Source organism: Puma concolor, chromosome D4 (assembly GCF_028749965.1).
Source record: "Puma concolor isolate L17-30 chromosome D4, mPumCon1.1.hap2, whole genome shotgun sequence".
Lineage (NCBI taxonomy): Eukaryota > Metazoa > Chordata > Mammalia > Carnivora > Felidae > Puma > Puma concolor.
The window spans coordinates 30,668,452-30,684,246 of NC_141679.1; the positions used below are offsets into that span (position 1 = coordinate 30,668,452).

The following is a 15,795-nucleotide window of genomic DNA, read 5'->3' on the forward strand; positions in this document are numbered from 1 at the left end:
CCTTAATTTACTTGTGCTTGATAATCCACTTATGTGGTTTCCAACATAGAGGAGAGGCAGAGGAAACAGCTTCCATGAAAAAAAAAAAAAAAAAGAATATTTGATTAGAACTCCAATAATGATTTTCCTTCATATATATAGATGGTGACACTCACTCCCCATCAGTAAGCAAATCATTTCCCTGTAACAACTGTGAATTTTCCACAATCTAAAACACACCACAGGGTGCCTGGGTGGCTTAGTCAGTTAAGCGTCTGCGTTCAGCTCAGGTCATGATCTCAGTTTGTGAATTCGAGCCCCACGAGCCCCACATCAGGCTCTCTGCTATCCGAGCAGAGCCCGCTTCATACCCTCTGTCCCCGTCTCTTTCTGCCCCTCCCCTGCTTGCTCACACACACACACACACACTCTCTCTCTCTCAAAAATAAATAAAATAAAAACTGTAAATAAATAAAACACACCACTGGAATGTCACAAGGTTGGTGACCCTTTCAAAAAATTGTGTCTACCACCCACATTACTTTGGAGTTACTTTATTTGTTTTCAAGGTCTAGAATGATTACATATCTACCAAGGTTAAACAACATACCAGTAGTACTTGAATTAGGTTTACTGAGCTCTGACCTCCTGAACTATTTTTTCAAGAGAAATACTGTTCAGAACATACTGAAGAAACATCAAAAGACCTACTCTTCCATAAATGAAAAAAAATATATATCCTTTCATAAGGTCACACACTGAGAACTTTTTGACTGATATACAATCCACAGCTATCAAGGGGAGTCCAACATTTTTTTCCCACTAAAAAGACATTAAGTGTGCAATTCAGATAAGACATCCTTTGAAGGATTTTGAAATACTAAGTGTCATTTACCCCCCAAAAATTAGAAAACGTTATTATCAGGAGATTTGCTCAAGAAAGAAGAAAGAAAGAGAGGGCCTCGCATCCAAGACCTTCCCCTTCATTCACAACATTCTTGTTGACAGCCTACAACTGGCTAAACAATAAAACTTCTGGGATATTACAACTTTAGAGGTTCTTAGGTATTGAAAAGAATCAGTTGCCCTCCTTTCCATGTATAATTCAAAATAAAAACAATACTGACTTCTAGTTCCTGGTAATGGTGAGCTAGATTATCTGTGTTAATCTCCCTGCTGAAAACAATTAAAAATGCTAGGTAAAATAACTTAAAACCTTTATAAAAGCATGAAATATGTGGGAGATAGTGAGTCTCCAAGCCAAAAACTAAAGCAAGAACAGAAACCCAGAAACAATGGAAGGCAGAGGGCAGCAGAACTGCATCATCTTCAAGGGTCTGTCAGATTAGAATGCTACCTCCCAACAAGAATGTCTTTTGAAAGCAAAGGAAAAATATGCAGTCTTTTTCAGACAAAAAAAAAAAAAAAAAACTAAGGGAATTTAAGCAGACTATTAGTAAAGGAAATTCTAAAGGAGGTAATTTAATCACGAGGAAAGTAGAAAGTGTGGGATGCAAAAAGGAGAGAAAAGCAAAGGGAGCAGTAAATACGTGGGTAAATATAAATAAACATTGATGGGTTTTTTTTTAAAGAAAATAAAAATATATTGTGAGATTTACATAAAGTTATTCAAGTACCTGTTGAAAACAGCACATTAAATTGGGAGGAGGGGTAAATGTGTAAAAGTCCTTACACTGTTGAAGGGGAAGATACACTTATTTTTTTTTAAGTTTTTCTTTCTTGTGAGAGAAAGAGAGAGAGAGCATGAGCAAGGGAGGGGCAGAGAGAAAGGGAGACAGAGAATCCCAAGCAGGCTTCGTGCTGTCAGGAAAGAGCCCAAAGTGGGCTCAATTTCACAAACCATGAGATCATGACCTGAGCTGAAATCAAGATTTGGACGCTTACTGACTGAGCCACCCAGGAGCATAAGGGGGAAGATACACTTATTAATTAACTTTACAATTTGATAAGTTAGGTATGCCTGCTGTAGTTTCCAGGTACACTAAAAGAACTGAAACAGAAGTCCACCTCATATATAGTTGATCCTTGGACAATGTGAAGCTTAGGGATGCCAACACCCTACACAGTCAAAAATCCATGTATAGCTTTTGATTTCCCCAAAACCTAACTGCTAATAGCCTACTGTTGACTGGCAGTCTTAGTAATAACATAAACAGGCACTCACATTTTGTATGTTACATGTGTTATATACTACATTCTTACATAAAGTAAGCTAGAGAAAAGAAAATGTTAAGATCATAAGAGAAAACACATTTACAACCCTGTACTCTATTCATCCAAAAAAAAAAAAAGAAAAAGAAATCCACATATGATGAACCTATGCAGTTGAAATCCATGTTGTTTCAGGGTGAGCTGTGATTAAACACTTTACCTGGAAGATTTAACTAAAGTTTTAGGCACCTAACGATATGGCCTCAAAATAAATTAAACAAAACAAAAAACCTGACATCAATACCAAGAGAAATAGACAAATCCATAATCAGAGATGATGGCTACAATAATATTTTCTATTTCACATGCTCTTAAAATGTGCCTTTACCACTTTCTTCCATCCAGAGGTATGATCTAGGTCCCTTCCTCTTAAAACTGCATGGGATTGTTTCAATTAATAATGTACAGATGAAATGCTGCTATATGACCTTTGAGGCTAGGTCATAAAAAGCAAGGCAGTTTTGCCCTGCTTGCTGGAACACTCACCCTTGAAGAATTCAGCACCATGTGACCACTTTGACTCCCCTGAGCCTGCCATTTTGTAAGGAAGCCCAAATGAGCCTATAGGAGTGACCACACAGAGAGGCCTAAGATTATAGGAAGAGAGGTTTGTGACCAGCTCCCAGCTGCACTAACCAGCAACCCCATCGTTGTTTCCACTCTGCTACTGTCTGTCCAAAACTATATAGAAGCCTTAAGCCAGAACTACCCAGTTGACACTGTCCTGAATTCCTGAACCACAGTTACTGTGAGAAATAACACAATGATTATTGTTTTGAGTCACAAGTTATGCAGCAAATGACAACTGGAATAGGCATATAAGCTATCTACAAAAAGCCTACAACAAACAACACACTAAACGGTGAAATGCCAAAAGCTTCCCCTTGGAGATCAGCCAGTATTACCACTTATACCAAGTTGTACTGAGGGTCCTATACGATACAGTAACAGAAGTAAAAGAATAAAAGTTAGAATGTTGGAAAGAATGAAGCAAAACTGTCATTTGTTGTAGATGACCTGATCGTGAATGTAGAAAAATCTAAAGGAAACCACAAATAAATTATGATTAATATTCTATAATTTTTCAAATATAAAAACAATATATAAATGCAATATAAAAACATATCCATCTAATTTTCCAAATTATATATACATATATAAATATAGTCATTTATAATATATAAATGAGTAAACATCAAATATATATGAAAAGTATATTATTAAATATATATAAATAAGTAAAGATTAAATTATTAAATATATATTTATACATAAATATATAAATAAGTAAACATTAAATATATATATACATTTTGAGAGTGAGCAGGGGAGGGTGAGAGAGAGAGAGAGAGAGAGAGAGAAAGAATCCCAAGCAGGCTCCATGCCCAACATGGAGCCCCCACATGGGGCTTGATCTCATGAACCATGAGATTACGACCTGAGCCGAAATCAAGAGCTGGACGCTTAACTGACTGAGCCACCCAGGTGCCCCCCAAATAATATATTTTTTAAAGATATATGCAATAGCAAAAACTCAAAAAAAAATGTTCACAACAACAGTATTCTCTTTACAGAACACTCAAGAATAGTACGAGTTCAGCAAAACATAATTCAGGGACACATATTAGAATAATTACAAAGAAAGTAAGAAAATTATTACGAAAGTCAAAATAGTGGGTAAGGAGGATTCTGTGATCCCATCTCATGATCTAGGTAATGATTACATGCGTTATTATTCATTCAAGTATACGTTCATGTATGATGCCTTTTCCCTACATATAGATCATATTTCACAGTGCTTAAAGTGTTTTAAAACTATAGCATATCATAAACTAAGTGTAAGCAAGGCCAACGATATTCTGATTGTTCCTATGATGATTGGGTTAATAGCCTTTGTTATACTTCAATATTTTGTTTTTCTCTTTTTGTGGATGTCCCTGATGCTTAGTCAGACTGATGATTAATCTAGTGACAGATGCCAGCATCTTTCCAGGGCTTAGAGACATGGTAGTGAACAAGCCAGGAGAGGTTCTCACTCTCAAGGAACTGACAGCCTGATTTAACTTCCCTAAATCCAAAAATGTCATCAAAATACAGTTAATACTACCTGTTGTATAGGACTGCTCTAAGAATTAAATGGTTGACTTAAAGCAACTGTTTATTGAGCCAGCAACTGTTTAAAAAAGGTAGTTCTGTTCCTCATTCCCAGTAAGGTAAGGCAGGTTTTATGTTTCTAGTTCCACCACAGACAAACCCATGTATTTCTATGTGCATCAAACTATATTCTTCATTCTACTCACAGCTTTTATCAATCCAGGCAAAAAATGAAAACTTAAAATAGGATCAGAAAAGTAGGGCCTATGAGCCAAATCTGGCCCATCTTTTGTCTATGTAAATAAAGTTTCATTAGAAAACGATGACAGCAATTTATTTATCTATCATGGTACAGTGGCAGAGCTGAATAATTGCAACAGAGATGGTCTGGCCCACAAAGCCTAAATATTTACTATCTGCTTTTTTACCAAAAAAGCCTACCAAATCCTAATGCTATAGGGCTTTGCCATTTCAGAAGACACATAGTATTATTTAGTGTCAGTTGCTAAGCACACACTTTGACTATTATTACATTATGTTAATGAACAACTGAATGAATGATATAAAATCTCTGTTAAGAAGTTTCTACCCAGTGTAAGCAGGAAGCACAGTGTGTATGGAAACCAACATGCATTCCAAAATCAATTTGTAATTCTATAGTATTTTCATATCTTTCACCATAGTTATTTGTACTCGTCATCACATACCTTCACGGGAATTTTCTTGTCAAAATCAGGGAAGTGAATTATTTTATTTAGTTTGGACACATACAGTATCATTATGGTAGCTGCCATCTAAAAAAAGGGAAGGAGAAACTTCAGCAAAATATCTGGAAAGACTGAGGTACAAAGACACCTTCAGAAGAAAATACATTCATCAAAAAGAATACATTATCCAAAAAAAATCCATTTTCTAGGTTCCAAAAAATAACTATTTCTTGGAATATCAAAATTGTTTTTCTTGCCAATGTATGAATTCTATCAGAACTATAGGCAAAAACTGTTAAGATCAAATAGACTCACACACATATATGCATATTATCTCAAGGGGTTCAGAGAAAGAAATGGTGTCCCCCAAAACTGGCCAGAGTAACCACAGTTGGTGAGGCCAGTCCTTGATCCTGGACCATACTTCCCATGTACTGAACATATGGACACCTTTCCACATAAAGTGAGTCTAGGGGTACTGCAAGGGGCAAACTCCACACTAACACACTTTTTGTAAAGTCTCATATTCCTATAACACAGAAGACAAATTAAGAGAAAAACAATTTTAAAAGGAATCTACTTTTCTCTTCAATCTTAGCCGGTACTGCAAAAATGTCTCATTCAAATCCTACTCATCTAGAGTACAAGTATATTAGAAATACTCCAGATTATTATGAAATAAAAAATTTTAATATCATCTTCCTATGCAAATTTTAGAACTTACTCAATTGTTTCCATATTATTATGAAAAAATTTAAGACATCCTTCAACATGATTATCCCTAAACCCTGAGCCTAATGACTTTACAAATGTAATACTTATGATAGATCGTAACATAAGGCCATCCTGAATTATAATTATAGTTTGTATTTATAACTGACCTTATAATTCTTACAGAAATATACTAACATTTATTTAAAATATTCTGTAACTCAGACTTTTAAACGAGGTCTGCTGCCCTCTTCCCCCACAAATTGTGTATCAGAAAGGCTTTATTTTGAGCACAAGCCAGTGAATTTTTATTTGCCTTGGGGATTACTAAGGGCACATTATCACATATTCACTGATCTTTTAGAGTACTTTTTTCTACATTTTTCACACTGAAACATTAAGATGATGTATTTTTGGCATTAAGGAAATATATTATTATATTTTTTATTCCTAAAATGATATTGCAAAGAGTACCTTATCAGCAAAACATTTAACCAGAATAATGTTTAATCATATATATGACATCCTTCTCAAGATTCACAATTAAAAATTTAATTAACAGACACAGTTTTCACAATTTTATGTTTTTCTCCCTATAAATTAAAGCAAAACCAACCAAACAAACAAAAAAAAAAGGTGCCTTTGGTGCCTGTTACCACTTGCCTACTGGAAATCACCAGCATATGATCCAGATAGTAAACAAGCCACAAATAAATATTAATGGGAAATTTCAGAAGCAGCTAAATGGGGTTAGTCTGAAAGCTTATCCAATCTTGTCTTTATACTTGAGAACAAAAATCACAAACGGCAGGAAACAAAACGCAAACATGTTTAGTTAGGCCCACAGAGAGTTTTGTAAAAATCTGAATGTTTTGCTAGCATTTACAAATTTGATGTAAAAATTCAAAATCCCTGCTACTCTTGGAAAACGTCCAGAGGTGTTAAAATAAGGGCATAGTGAACCCAATCTCATCTCCTGAGTCCTTTCCTCTCAGCACAGTGGCTTAAACTGAGTCCCAAATGCACACTTCAACTTTGGCAACTATATCCTTGTCCCACTGCAGCCTCCAATTTATTCATTTGTTCCCCACCAGGCCTTGAGGCTTTCAGTCTTCTGGCCCTTGCTTTAAAGGGTAATTAAATTCAATTAAGAAAGCTGAAACAAGTAATTGCTTTTTCCTACAAATACAACTGTTCCTAAATTATAGAAAGACTTAAAATGTGTGTCAATATTTTATGCTCTTTCACCAAAAGTACCATGATCCTCTGGCCCTCTGTCAGCTGAATAAATTTGTAAACCGCAGTCTTAAACAAAAGCACTTAAAATTTCATTGTGTATAATGACAACTAATTAAGTGGTTAATTTTTCATTTTCACTTACCTGTCCAATTCCAAGAAAAATTGGTGATGGGAAACTATAAAAAACACAGAATAACAATTTTAGCAACTGATAAAAATTTGCAGTCTATAATATGTAATGGCAGGAGTTATTTAAAAATCTTAGACTTTTTTTTCATTCTTAGACCATTAAAACTTAACATAAAATTCATTGACTTTTCATTTGTTCATTTCTTTTCATTTTTAAACTGATTGTTGCTAAACTTGGCAATTTTCTATTGCCCCTTGTCTGTCATCATATTAACAGATAACATGACTATGTATATAGAAAGCCGAAATAATCTGGGGATAAATTATTAGAATAATTTTTAGCAAGGTCACTGGCTACAAGATGAATATATGAAAAAAACATCATTTATATATCTACATGCCAGAAGAAACAAAGTGAAAATTTTAAAGAGATCATTTATAATAGCACTAAAAGCACATCAAATAATACTAACTGTATATTTTATGATATTAGGAATTATCTTTAGTTTTTTAGGTATGAAAGGTATTGGGGTGGTGTTTTTTTTTAAACGAAAGAGCCCTTCTTATCATTTAGAAATACATCTTGAAATGCATATGATGATATGTTTTTAATTTGCCTCAAAATAAACTCGGCGGGCGGGAGGGCGCCTGGGTGGCTCAGTCGACTGAGTGTCCAACTTCGGCTCACGTCATGATTTCATGGCCTGTGAGTTCAAGCCCCACGTCAGGCTCTGTGCTGACAGCTCAGAGCCTGGAGCCTGCTTCAGATTCTGTGTCTCCCTCTCTCTCTGACCCTCCCCCGCTCATGCTCTGTCTCTCTCTCTCTCTCTCTGTCAAAAATAAATAAACATTAAAAAAAAATTTTTTTTTAAACTCTGGGGGGAAATGGTAGGATTGAGTGCAAGGGGGGATACAAATGTAATGAGTTGTTGACACTGGGTGACGGCTACTGGGTGATTCATTAGACAGATATATCTCATTTTATCACTCTTCACTTTATTATGCTTTGCAGATGCCACATTTCTTACAAAGTGAGGGTTTGTGGTAACCCTGCCTTGAGCAAGTTTATCGGCACCATTTTTCCAGCAGCATTTGCTCACTTTGTGTCTCTGTGTCACATATTGATAATGCTCGTGATATTTCACACTTTTTCATTATTATTATACTTGTGATGGTGATCTGTGACTGGTGATTATGACTCCCTGAAAACTCAGATGATGGTTAGCATTTTTTTAGCAATAAAGTATTTTTTTAATTAAGGTATGTACATTGTTTTTCAGACATAATGCTATTGCACACTTAACAGACTACAGTATAGTATAAACATAACTTTTATATGCCCTGGAAAACCACAAAATTCAATTGACTCACTTTACTGCAATACTTACTGTATTGTGGTGGTCTGGAACCAAACCCACAACATCTCTGAAGTATGCCTATGCTATTTTTTTTTTTTTAAATAATATATCCAGGAACAAACCTAACAAAATATTAATTAAAGATTACAATAAATGCATTCCATTACAACTGGTGAGAGAAAAAATTCTCTAAAGGCCTGGGATATAAGAGAAGCCATTTTGGATTTCTTTCTAAGTCAGCATAACTACATGTACACTTTGTTGAAACCAAAAGCCTGATTCATGGCCCACCAAGCATACAATGTACCCCTGCTTGGTGAATGAGTAGCCTAAAAGAAGACCATGTTGTCCTTAAGATAGCAATCAATGCTCCTACTTCCTGTTCCTTGACATTAAAACTTGTGATTCTCGCCTATATGCTAATATATAATCTTCTGAGCTTTAATGAGATGTGAAAACTGTAAAAACCCTGTAAAACCTTTTCATTCTCTGGAGCTCTTTCTTCTTTGTAAAGAATATGTTTCCTGGGCAGCTGTCCTAACTTGGGCTCGAATAAAGCTCTTACTTTTAGAGACTCCAAAAGGTTTGTTCATTTTGCATCCACACAATGGAAGAGAACAGAGATGAGGACAGATACACACATACATACATGACACAGATGACAGTGCACAGCAGTGAGGGAAAGATGGTCTTTCAACAAACGGCATTGGGTAAGTTAGATGATACACTTCGCACCACATTTAACAAGGCAGCACATCACCTCACCCTGCTCACTTACCCAAACCTGCACTGGCTCCCAGTCATTCTCTCAGAGACTCTCCCACACACACACCCCTAGCTCAGCCCTCAATCTGCATGTCAGAGGAAAACACACCTATTTCAGATAGGGCAAGAAGAGAGTAAAGAGCTGACTCGCCTTATCAAAGAAAACAGAATGAATGTCTGGACAGTAACACCATGAGAATGAAATCCATTCTAGTGGATGGATACCAGTTGTGCCACCCAGTTGTTGCTTAAGAAACCTGAACACGTTTTCAGGGCTAGAGCTGCTGAGGCAGAATGAGGAGGGGGTAGGAGTGGAGCATTGCACCCACAGAGAGGAGAGGGGGACCTTAGGTGGATAAAAGGCTCCCTACATATTAGCATAAGGGCACTGTGGGGGCCTCAAATGACACCTTCCACTTTCTCAATAAAGTATCAGAGAAGGGGAGTGGAGGGGGGGGGGGGGGGTAGGTGGGATTCCAGGACGCAGGAGAAAGCAGAAAGGAGTCAAAGCAAAACCCCAGAAGAAACAAGTGGGCAGGAAGGAGAGCCAGCTGAGCTTTGCGATCACCACTTTAAAGCTCAGAAGTGGTTTCCCTCCCACAACAGTCTGACTTGCTCAGTGAAGGAAGGAGGCATGCGGCAGGCTGTGCCAGACCAGGGCCAGGCCCAGTGGGCCCCAGAAAGGACTCTAAGGTTGGATGTGGACACCAGCAGGAGACAGCACTGGGCGTGAAAAGCTGGTGGGTCACAGCCAAGCATGCACCCCCCGGGGACTGTCTGCAGGAAGCAAGGCCACATCGACTGCCAGGGTTCCCCACAAGGAGTCCCTGAGTCCCCAAGGTTGACACCAGTCCAGATGGAGATCAGGCCTCTTCCTTGTGTGAGTGACAGGAGCTCAGAAGCCACCACAAAGGACCATAAGGAGTGGTAAGTCTGGAGCACACAGAGTCTGGGCAGTGGGGAGCCACGAGGACCCAACCCCACCTCCTGGCCACACCTGGGGTGAAACCAACATCCAGCTGCGTCCAGCGGCCAAGGAAGCGGTGTCTTCAGGAGAGAGCAGGTTTTCACCAAAGAAAGAGAAAATTACAAGTTGTTTTTGTTTTTAGTATGGATTTCCAGTTCCCACTGCCCGAGACTCGATACAATATATTTTATAAAAACCTCTCCAAGTAATTCACAGTCCCAGGCAGGTTTGAAAACCACTGTGCTAAATGATCCCAATGTCCTAGGATACATAAAGAACTAGACATACAGGAAATACTCATTGAACTGAATACAACTAAGGTCTATATTTTTATTAAGCACCATTAGTAAATTCTTGCATGTCCTAGAGAACAGTGTATTTCAGTGGCAACAAAAAAGCAACTCCAGACCACCCCACCACCCTCATGAATCTGATTCCAAAGACCCAATAGTGTAACCAACTAGCCACAGATTCTTAGGTGACCTTGCTTTTCCCTCCCACCCTAACAGATTCTGAGAGTTCATATCCTTCAAAGATTTCTCTGTCCAACTAGATAAATCTAGCATTACAATGAACCAGATAAGTCTAGCGTAAGAAATAAGGAACACCACTCATCAGACCTGAACCCCAACCAGAAACAATCCGTTCAAAATGCAGGAGAAAAAAAATACCATGACCCTGTGGATTAGGTAATTATCAAAATGCCCTTCTTTCTACTCTACAACACAATATTCTATCTTCAAACATCTAATGTTTGGATCAGATTTTTGTGGTTTATTGTTATAACCAAATCAACCCAACCCTCCTCCCCTCAAAAATGTGTTCTTAAAGCATTTTGAGATGAGAGAATGAATAATGTTATTTGAACAGGGTTCTCCAACTGTATATTACATTACGGAAATGTGAAATGTTTACTTCTAAGGATTGAAAGAGTTTTGTCTTGCAGAGAAAAAAAAACTCCATTTCCTCCTTTAATCATGGAAAGGCTAGAGTGTAAGATATCTCATATAATAATAATCCTTCCTGGTTGGAGACTTCCCCTTCATCTTCAAAGCACTTAATCACTGTTTACTGGTCCCTGCTTCCAACAAGAAGACACCTGTTTTTGGAGCCAGTGACTGCTATGGCCAGAGAGCACACGGCTCATTCAAGTGCAGAAAATAGAGACTGACCTTCAAACTTCATCCAACATAACTGCCAACCACTCCCAAACAAGCCTATTAGTAGCATTCTCTTATTATTTTTGGTCAAAAAATGTTTAGTTTTCTTTTTTGTTCATTAGCAGTGTTGGTGTTTCCCATGGACACCAGCAAGCATGCTTGCAACACACTGGGAAAGACTTGTAAAGAACATCAACAGCTGTAAGATCACCAAAAAATATCCCAGATCTCTCTCTTCCCTCCATATCTGTCTGCTGCTGCCCCTCCCTACAGTCCAAGACATCTTTTAGAATTATCTAGAATACTAGATAATTCCCTATGCTTCCACCCTGGTCCTCAAGATCATGTTACTCCTCTGCTCAACACTGGCTGGTGGCTCCCATCTCCTGAGAGCCTCCATGGCAGCCTCATAGGCCCTCCCGGGGTCTATGGTAACAATCCATTACCCTCACCTAGTACCATTTCTACCCAAACACCCTTCTCTTTCACGCTTGGAATGTTCTTTCCTCATTTCCTTCGTGTCACTCATCTCTTGGCTCAACTGTCACCTCCTCAGTGAAGCTTCACTGATCACACTGAGATGGCAAACTCCTTCCCATGCCCACACTCCCTAACTCCCTTCCCTGCCTTATTTTTTTCTCCTGACCACACAACTGCATCTGACATAATATAAATTCTATCAGTTTATTTGCTGATTCAGTAGAAAGCTCCATGTAAGCTTTAGAAGGATAGATATTTGCTCCATGACATTTAGGGTTCTGATCTGCTTTATTCACTCCTATATCTCAAGTGCCTAGAATAGTGCCTGACACATAACAGATGCTTAAGAAATATTATTGAGTGAATGAAGGGTCTGATCCTGCCTTTCCTGCCTCCCTCCCCCCCATCATCTCTCCTACCTTCTTCCATTTGCTCATTCAGTTCCTCCAACAGACCAAACTCATGCCCACTTCATCAGACTGCCTGTCTGGAATGCTCTAGCACCAACCGCTCCATCCCAGGCACTCTCATAACATACCTGAAATCACCCTGCTTATTCTTGAACCCACTTCCTTTATGTCTCTACCAATGGTATGGAATCTCCAGAGCAGTGGCTCTGTGTTGATCACACCTGCTTCTCTGGTGCCTGCAATGGGCTTGGCACACAGTAGGTGCTCAGTAAATATCTGTGGGAGGTGTAACCGGCCAAGCTCCTGTGGGTCGCAGCTTTCTCAGGTATAACATAAGAAACCTGAAGATACTCTCTGAGGTCTCTTTAGGCTCTTTATAAAATTCTGATTTTACACTCTTATTGCACAGACAGTATAGTTTACAAAGAGCAGCTTTACTTAAACGGCAGCTCCTGCGAAGCTTTGGAAGGTAATTAACAGGTAATTAACAGGATTATAATTATCCGGCTTTTGCATTTGGGAAAATGCTGACTTTGGGTCTGGCCCAACAGGCACAGCTATTAGATGGTGGAACTGGATCTAAATCCACAGTGCTCTCAGTGCTGATATAAGGATAGCAGAATTAAACAGGATTTTCTAGTCCTTACAAATAGGCTCAAGGAACCAGGAATCTGGTTTACTGCACACTAATCCAAGAAAGTGCGTCATGAGTGAGAACTTTTTTTCCTCGTCATGTGAACTCCTAATGGTTTTCCCCAGTCTTCCATGAATACACTGGTAATTTGACAATGAATGATCAAACGATAAACATAAACTTATCCGCTTAGGACTCATCTGATTGTTGAACATCTCCACTTGTGTAAACTGTTCGCCTTTAAAGTTCACATTCAGATCACTTGTTTCAGCGCACCGGGGCACTTGAACGCTTTGGGGTGTAGCTCTACAAGCGCGGTACGCAGTGTCTCTGTCTCGCAGTAGTAGTAAGCGGTGGAGAGGCGTATCCGCGATTACTGAGAGTAAAACGACTGTTAGCTTGTGGCTTGGGTTGTGGAAGGTCCCGGCTCGGCAAAAACGCGGTCAGTGTGTCGAGCCCACAGCCACCCACGTTGGCACCGGAGTCGGCAGTGAGACCCCACGCGCTCCGTTCCTGCCAGCCCGCGGACCCCGGCGCGGCCAACGTGCTGGGAGCGCAAGGGCAGCCCCGCCGCGCCCCGAACCCTGGGACCTCACGCGGCGCCGCGAACGGACGGTCCCGGGACCCGGCGCCCCGCGGACCCCGCCCGACCCCCTGGCGCTCTCCTCACCGGTAGGTGGTCAGCAGCGCCTTGTTGACCAGCACGATGAGGAAGGAGCAGGCCCCGTAAAAGAGCGCCGACAGCAGTTTGGCCACCCGGGAAGGCCCCCGCGCGGACGCGACATCCGCGTCCGCGCCCTCGGCCTGGCGGCCGGCAGTCATGTCCCGCGGCCGCGCGCCGCCCGCCGGCCTCCGCCACTCTCCGGCCCGCTCCGCCCCAGTTCCGTCCCCGCCCGCGGCCGGCCCGCGAGAGGGCGCGGCCGAAACAGGAAGGGCCGCGGCCGCCCAGAGCGCGCCCCGCCGCTGCGGCGTCGAGGGGCTGGAGCCCGCGTCCCGCAGTGCCCGGGTCTGAGCTCGGCAGAAACGGGGTCCCGAGAGGTGAAAAGTCCTCGCTCCTTCCCAGCGGCCCTCCCGGGGAGACGCTTCAGTTTAGTCTGAACGTTTGTTTTGCCTTTTTTTTTTTTTTTCATACATTTTAAACATATAATTAACGTACAACGAAATGCAGGCTTTACGACCCACAGTTCGTCGTTTGGACAAATGCGTACACCCTTGTAACCACCCAATCAACACATTAACATCACCTCAAAAAGTGCCCTTTGTGCCCCCACTGAAACCAACCCCATCTCATTCTGACTTCTGTTGCCGAGTTAGAGTTCCCTTTTTCTAGAATTTCATAAATAAATTTCATGTATGTACTCTTTCAAGGTTTTTTTGTACTCTTCTTTATTGCTTTTGCTTCCCACCCTTGTTTCTTTAACTTGCTGAAGAGGACCACAGTTTGCCTATTCACCAGTTGATGGGCATGTTGGTTGTTCCCCGTTTAGGGCTATAACTCAAAATGCTTCCATGACCATTCGTGTACAAGTTCTTCTGTGAACCATTTCCATTTCTCTCTGGTAAACACGAAGGAGGAAAGGTTAAGATGGGTGCAAAGTCTCAAGTCTTTTCTTGCCTCTATGTGCTTTATGGCAAGTTGTCTCCTTACATACGGGCCCATTTCTTTTCTAGGCAAAGGGCAACTAGCTCCAGTGTCTGTTGTTCATAGGAATTGAAGAGTCTCCCACAACGGTCTACTTTGACCACACTCTACCTGCTGTAGCATTTTGCAAGTAAGCGTCCCCTATTTTCATCCTATAATGAACTTATAAAAATCTTAAAGTCTAAGGGTGCCTGGGTGGCTGAGTCGGTCAGCCATCCGACTTTGGCTCAGGTCATGATCTTGCAGTTTCTTGAGTTTGAGACCGTCACCTGGTTCTGTGCGGATAGCTCAGCCTGGAGCCTGCTCCAGATTCTGTGTCTCCCTCTCTGCCCCTCCCCTGCAGACACTCTGACTCACTCTCTCTCTCAAAAATAAATAAACATTAAAAAAAAATTTTTTTTAATCTGAAACTTTGGCTTTTTAGAAAAGCTGAAGATTTCAAATGAAAGAAACATTTGAGCGTAACTGTATTCATGCCATGCAATTGTTTGCCATGCAATCTGTGGGCATTGAACAACCAGGAACATTTTCAGCACTGATAAGAACCAAAGTAGAACTCTTAATGAATAACTAGCTCTTAAAAAGCCATAAAGAGTCCACATTACCCAAAATAAGAAAGCAAACACACATTAAGACCATTATAAAATAGAAAATGAAGTCAGATTCCAGTTGAACCAAAAACTCAGAACTTGAAGTCATTTTGGATTATTTCCTTTTAAAAAGATCAGCTTAGTTCCCGTGAGTCTTCCAAATAGTTTTGACTGCAAAACAGTAAAGTCATTTTTAATATTTAATCATATTTGCACTTAATTTGCTTCTACATACATACTTCCGGGACCTTCAGTCACTATTGAAATCTCATCCTGTTTAAATCACAACTCACACTGAAGAGTTGTGTGTGAAATTCTCTTGCTCAAAGCCTGGACAGGCTGAACCTTGCCAATTGCAAGTATACAACTAAAGATAAATAATGAAAAAGTTCAACCAATTTGCTTGATTCTTTAAACAGTAAACAGGCCCCGGGGTGCCTGGGTGGCTCAGTCGGTTGAGCTTCTGACTTCGGCTCAGGCCATGATCTCACGGTGAGTTCCAGCCCCACGTCAGGCTCTGTGCTGACAGCTTAGAGCCTGGAGCCTGCTTCAGATTCTGTGTCTCCCTCTCTCTCTGACCCTCCCCCATCCATGCTCTGTCTCTCTCTGTCTCGAAAATAAAATAAAACATTAAAAAAAATTTAAAACAAAACAGTAAACAGGCCCTGAGCGTCTCCTCAGGGAGGTGACCCCAGATT

The 15,795-nt window shown here is 40.3% G+C and overlaps 1 protein-coding gene across 3 annotated transcripts in view; it reads right to left on the bottom strand.

The window, feature by feature from the left end:
- The window catches only part of SLC35D2 (solute carrier family 35 member D2), a 61,480-nt gene extending 47,720 nt beyond the window's left edge, over positions 1 to 13,760 (bottom strand). The window contains exons 1-5 of one of the 3 annotated variants that reach the window (XM_086685180.1): positions 13,536 to 13,677; positions 13,142 to 13,241; positions 7,105 to 7,138; positions 5,013 to 5,099; positions 2 to 69 (exon numbers count right to left, since the gene is read on the bottom strand). In XM_086685180.1, the coding sequence (XP_086541306.1) occupies positions 2 to 69; positions 5,013 to 5,099 (155 nt within the window). In that variant the 5' untranslated portion in view covers positions 7,105 to 7,138; positions 13,142 to 13,241; positions 13,536 to 13,677. Of the gene's footprint in view, position 1; positions 70 to 5,012; positions 5,100 to 7,104; positions 7,139 to 13,141; positions 13,242 to 13,535 lie in introns of all 3 variants that reach the window. The other 2 variants (XM_086685178.1, XM_086685179.1) reach the window with 2 other exon arrangements.
- Between the last annotated feature and the right edge of the window lie 2,035 nt (positions 13,761 to 15,795).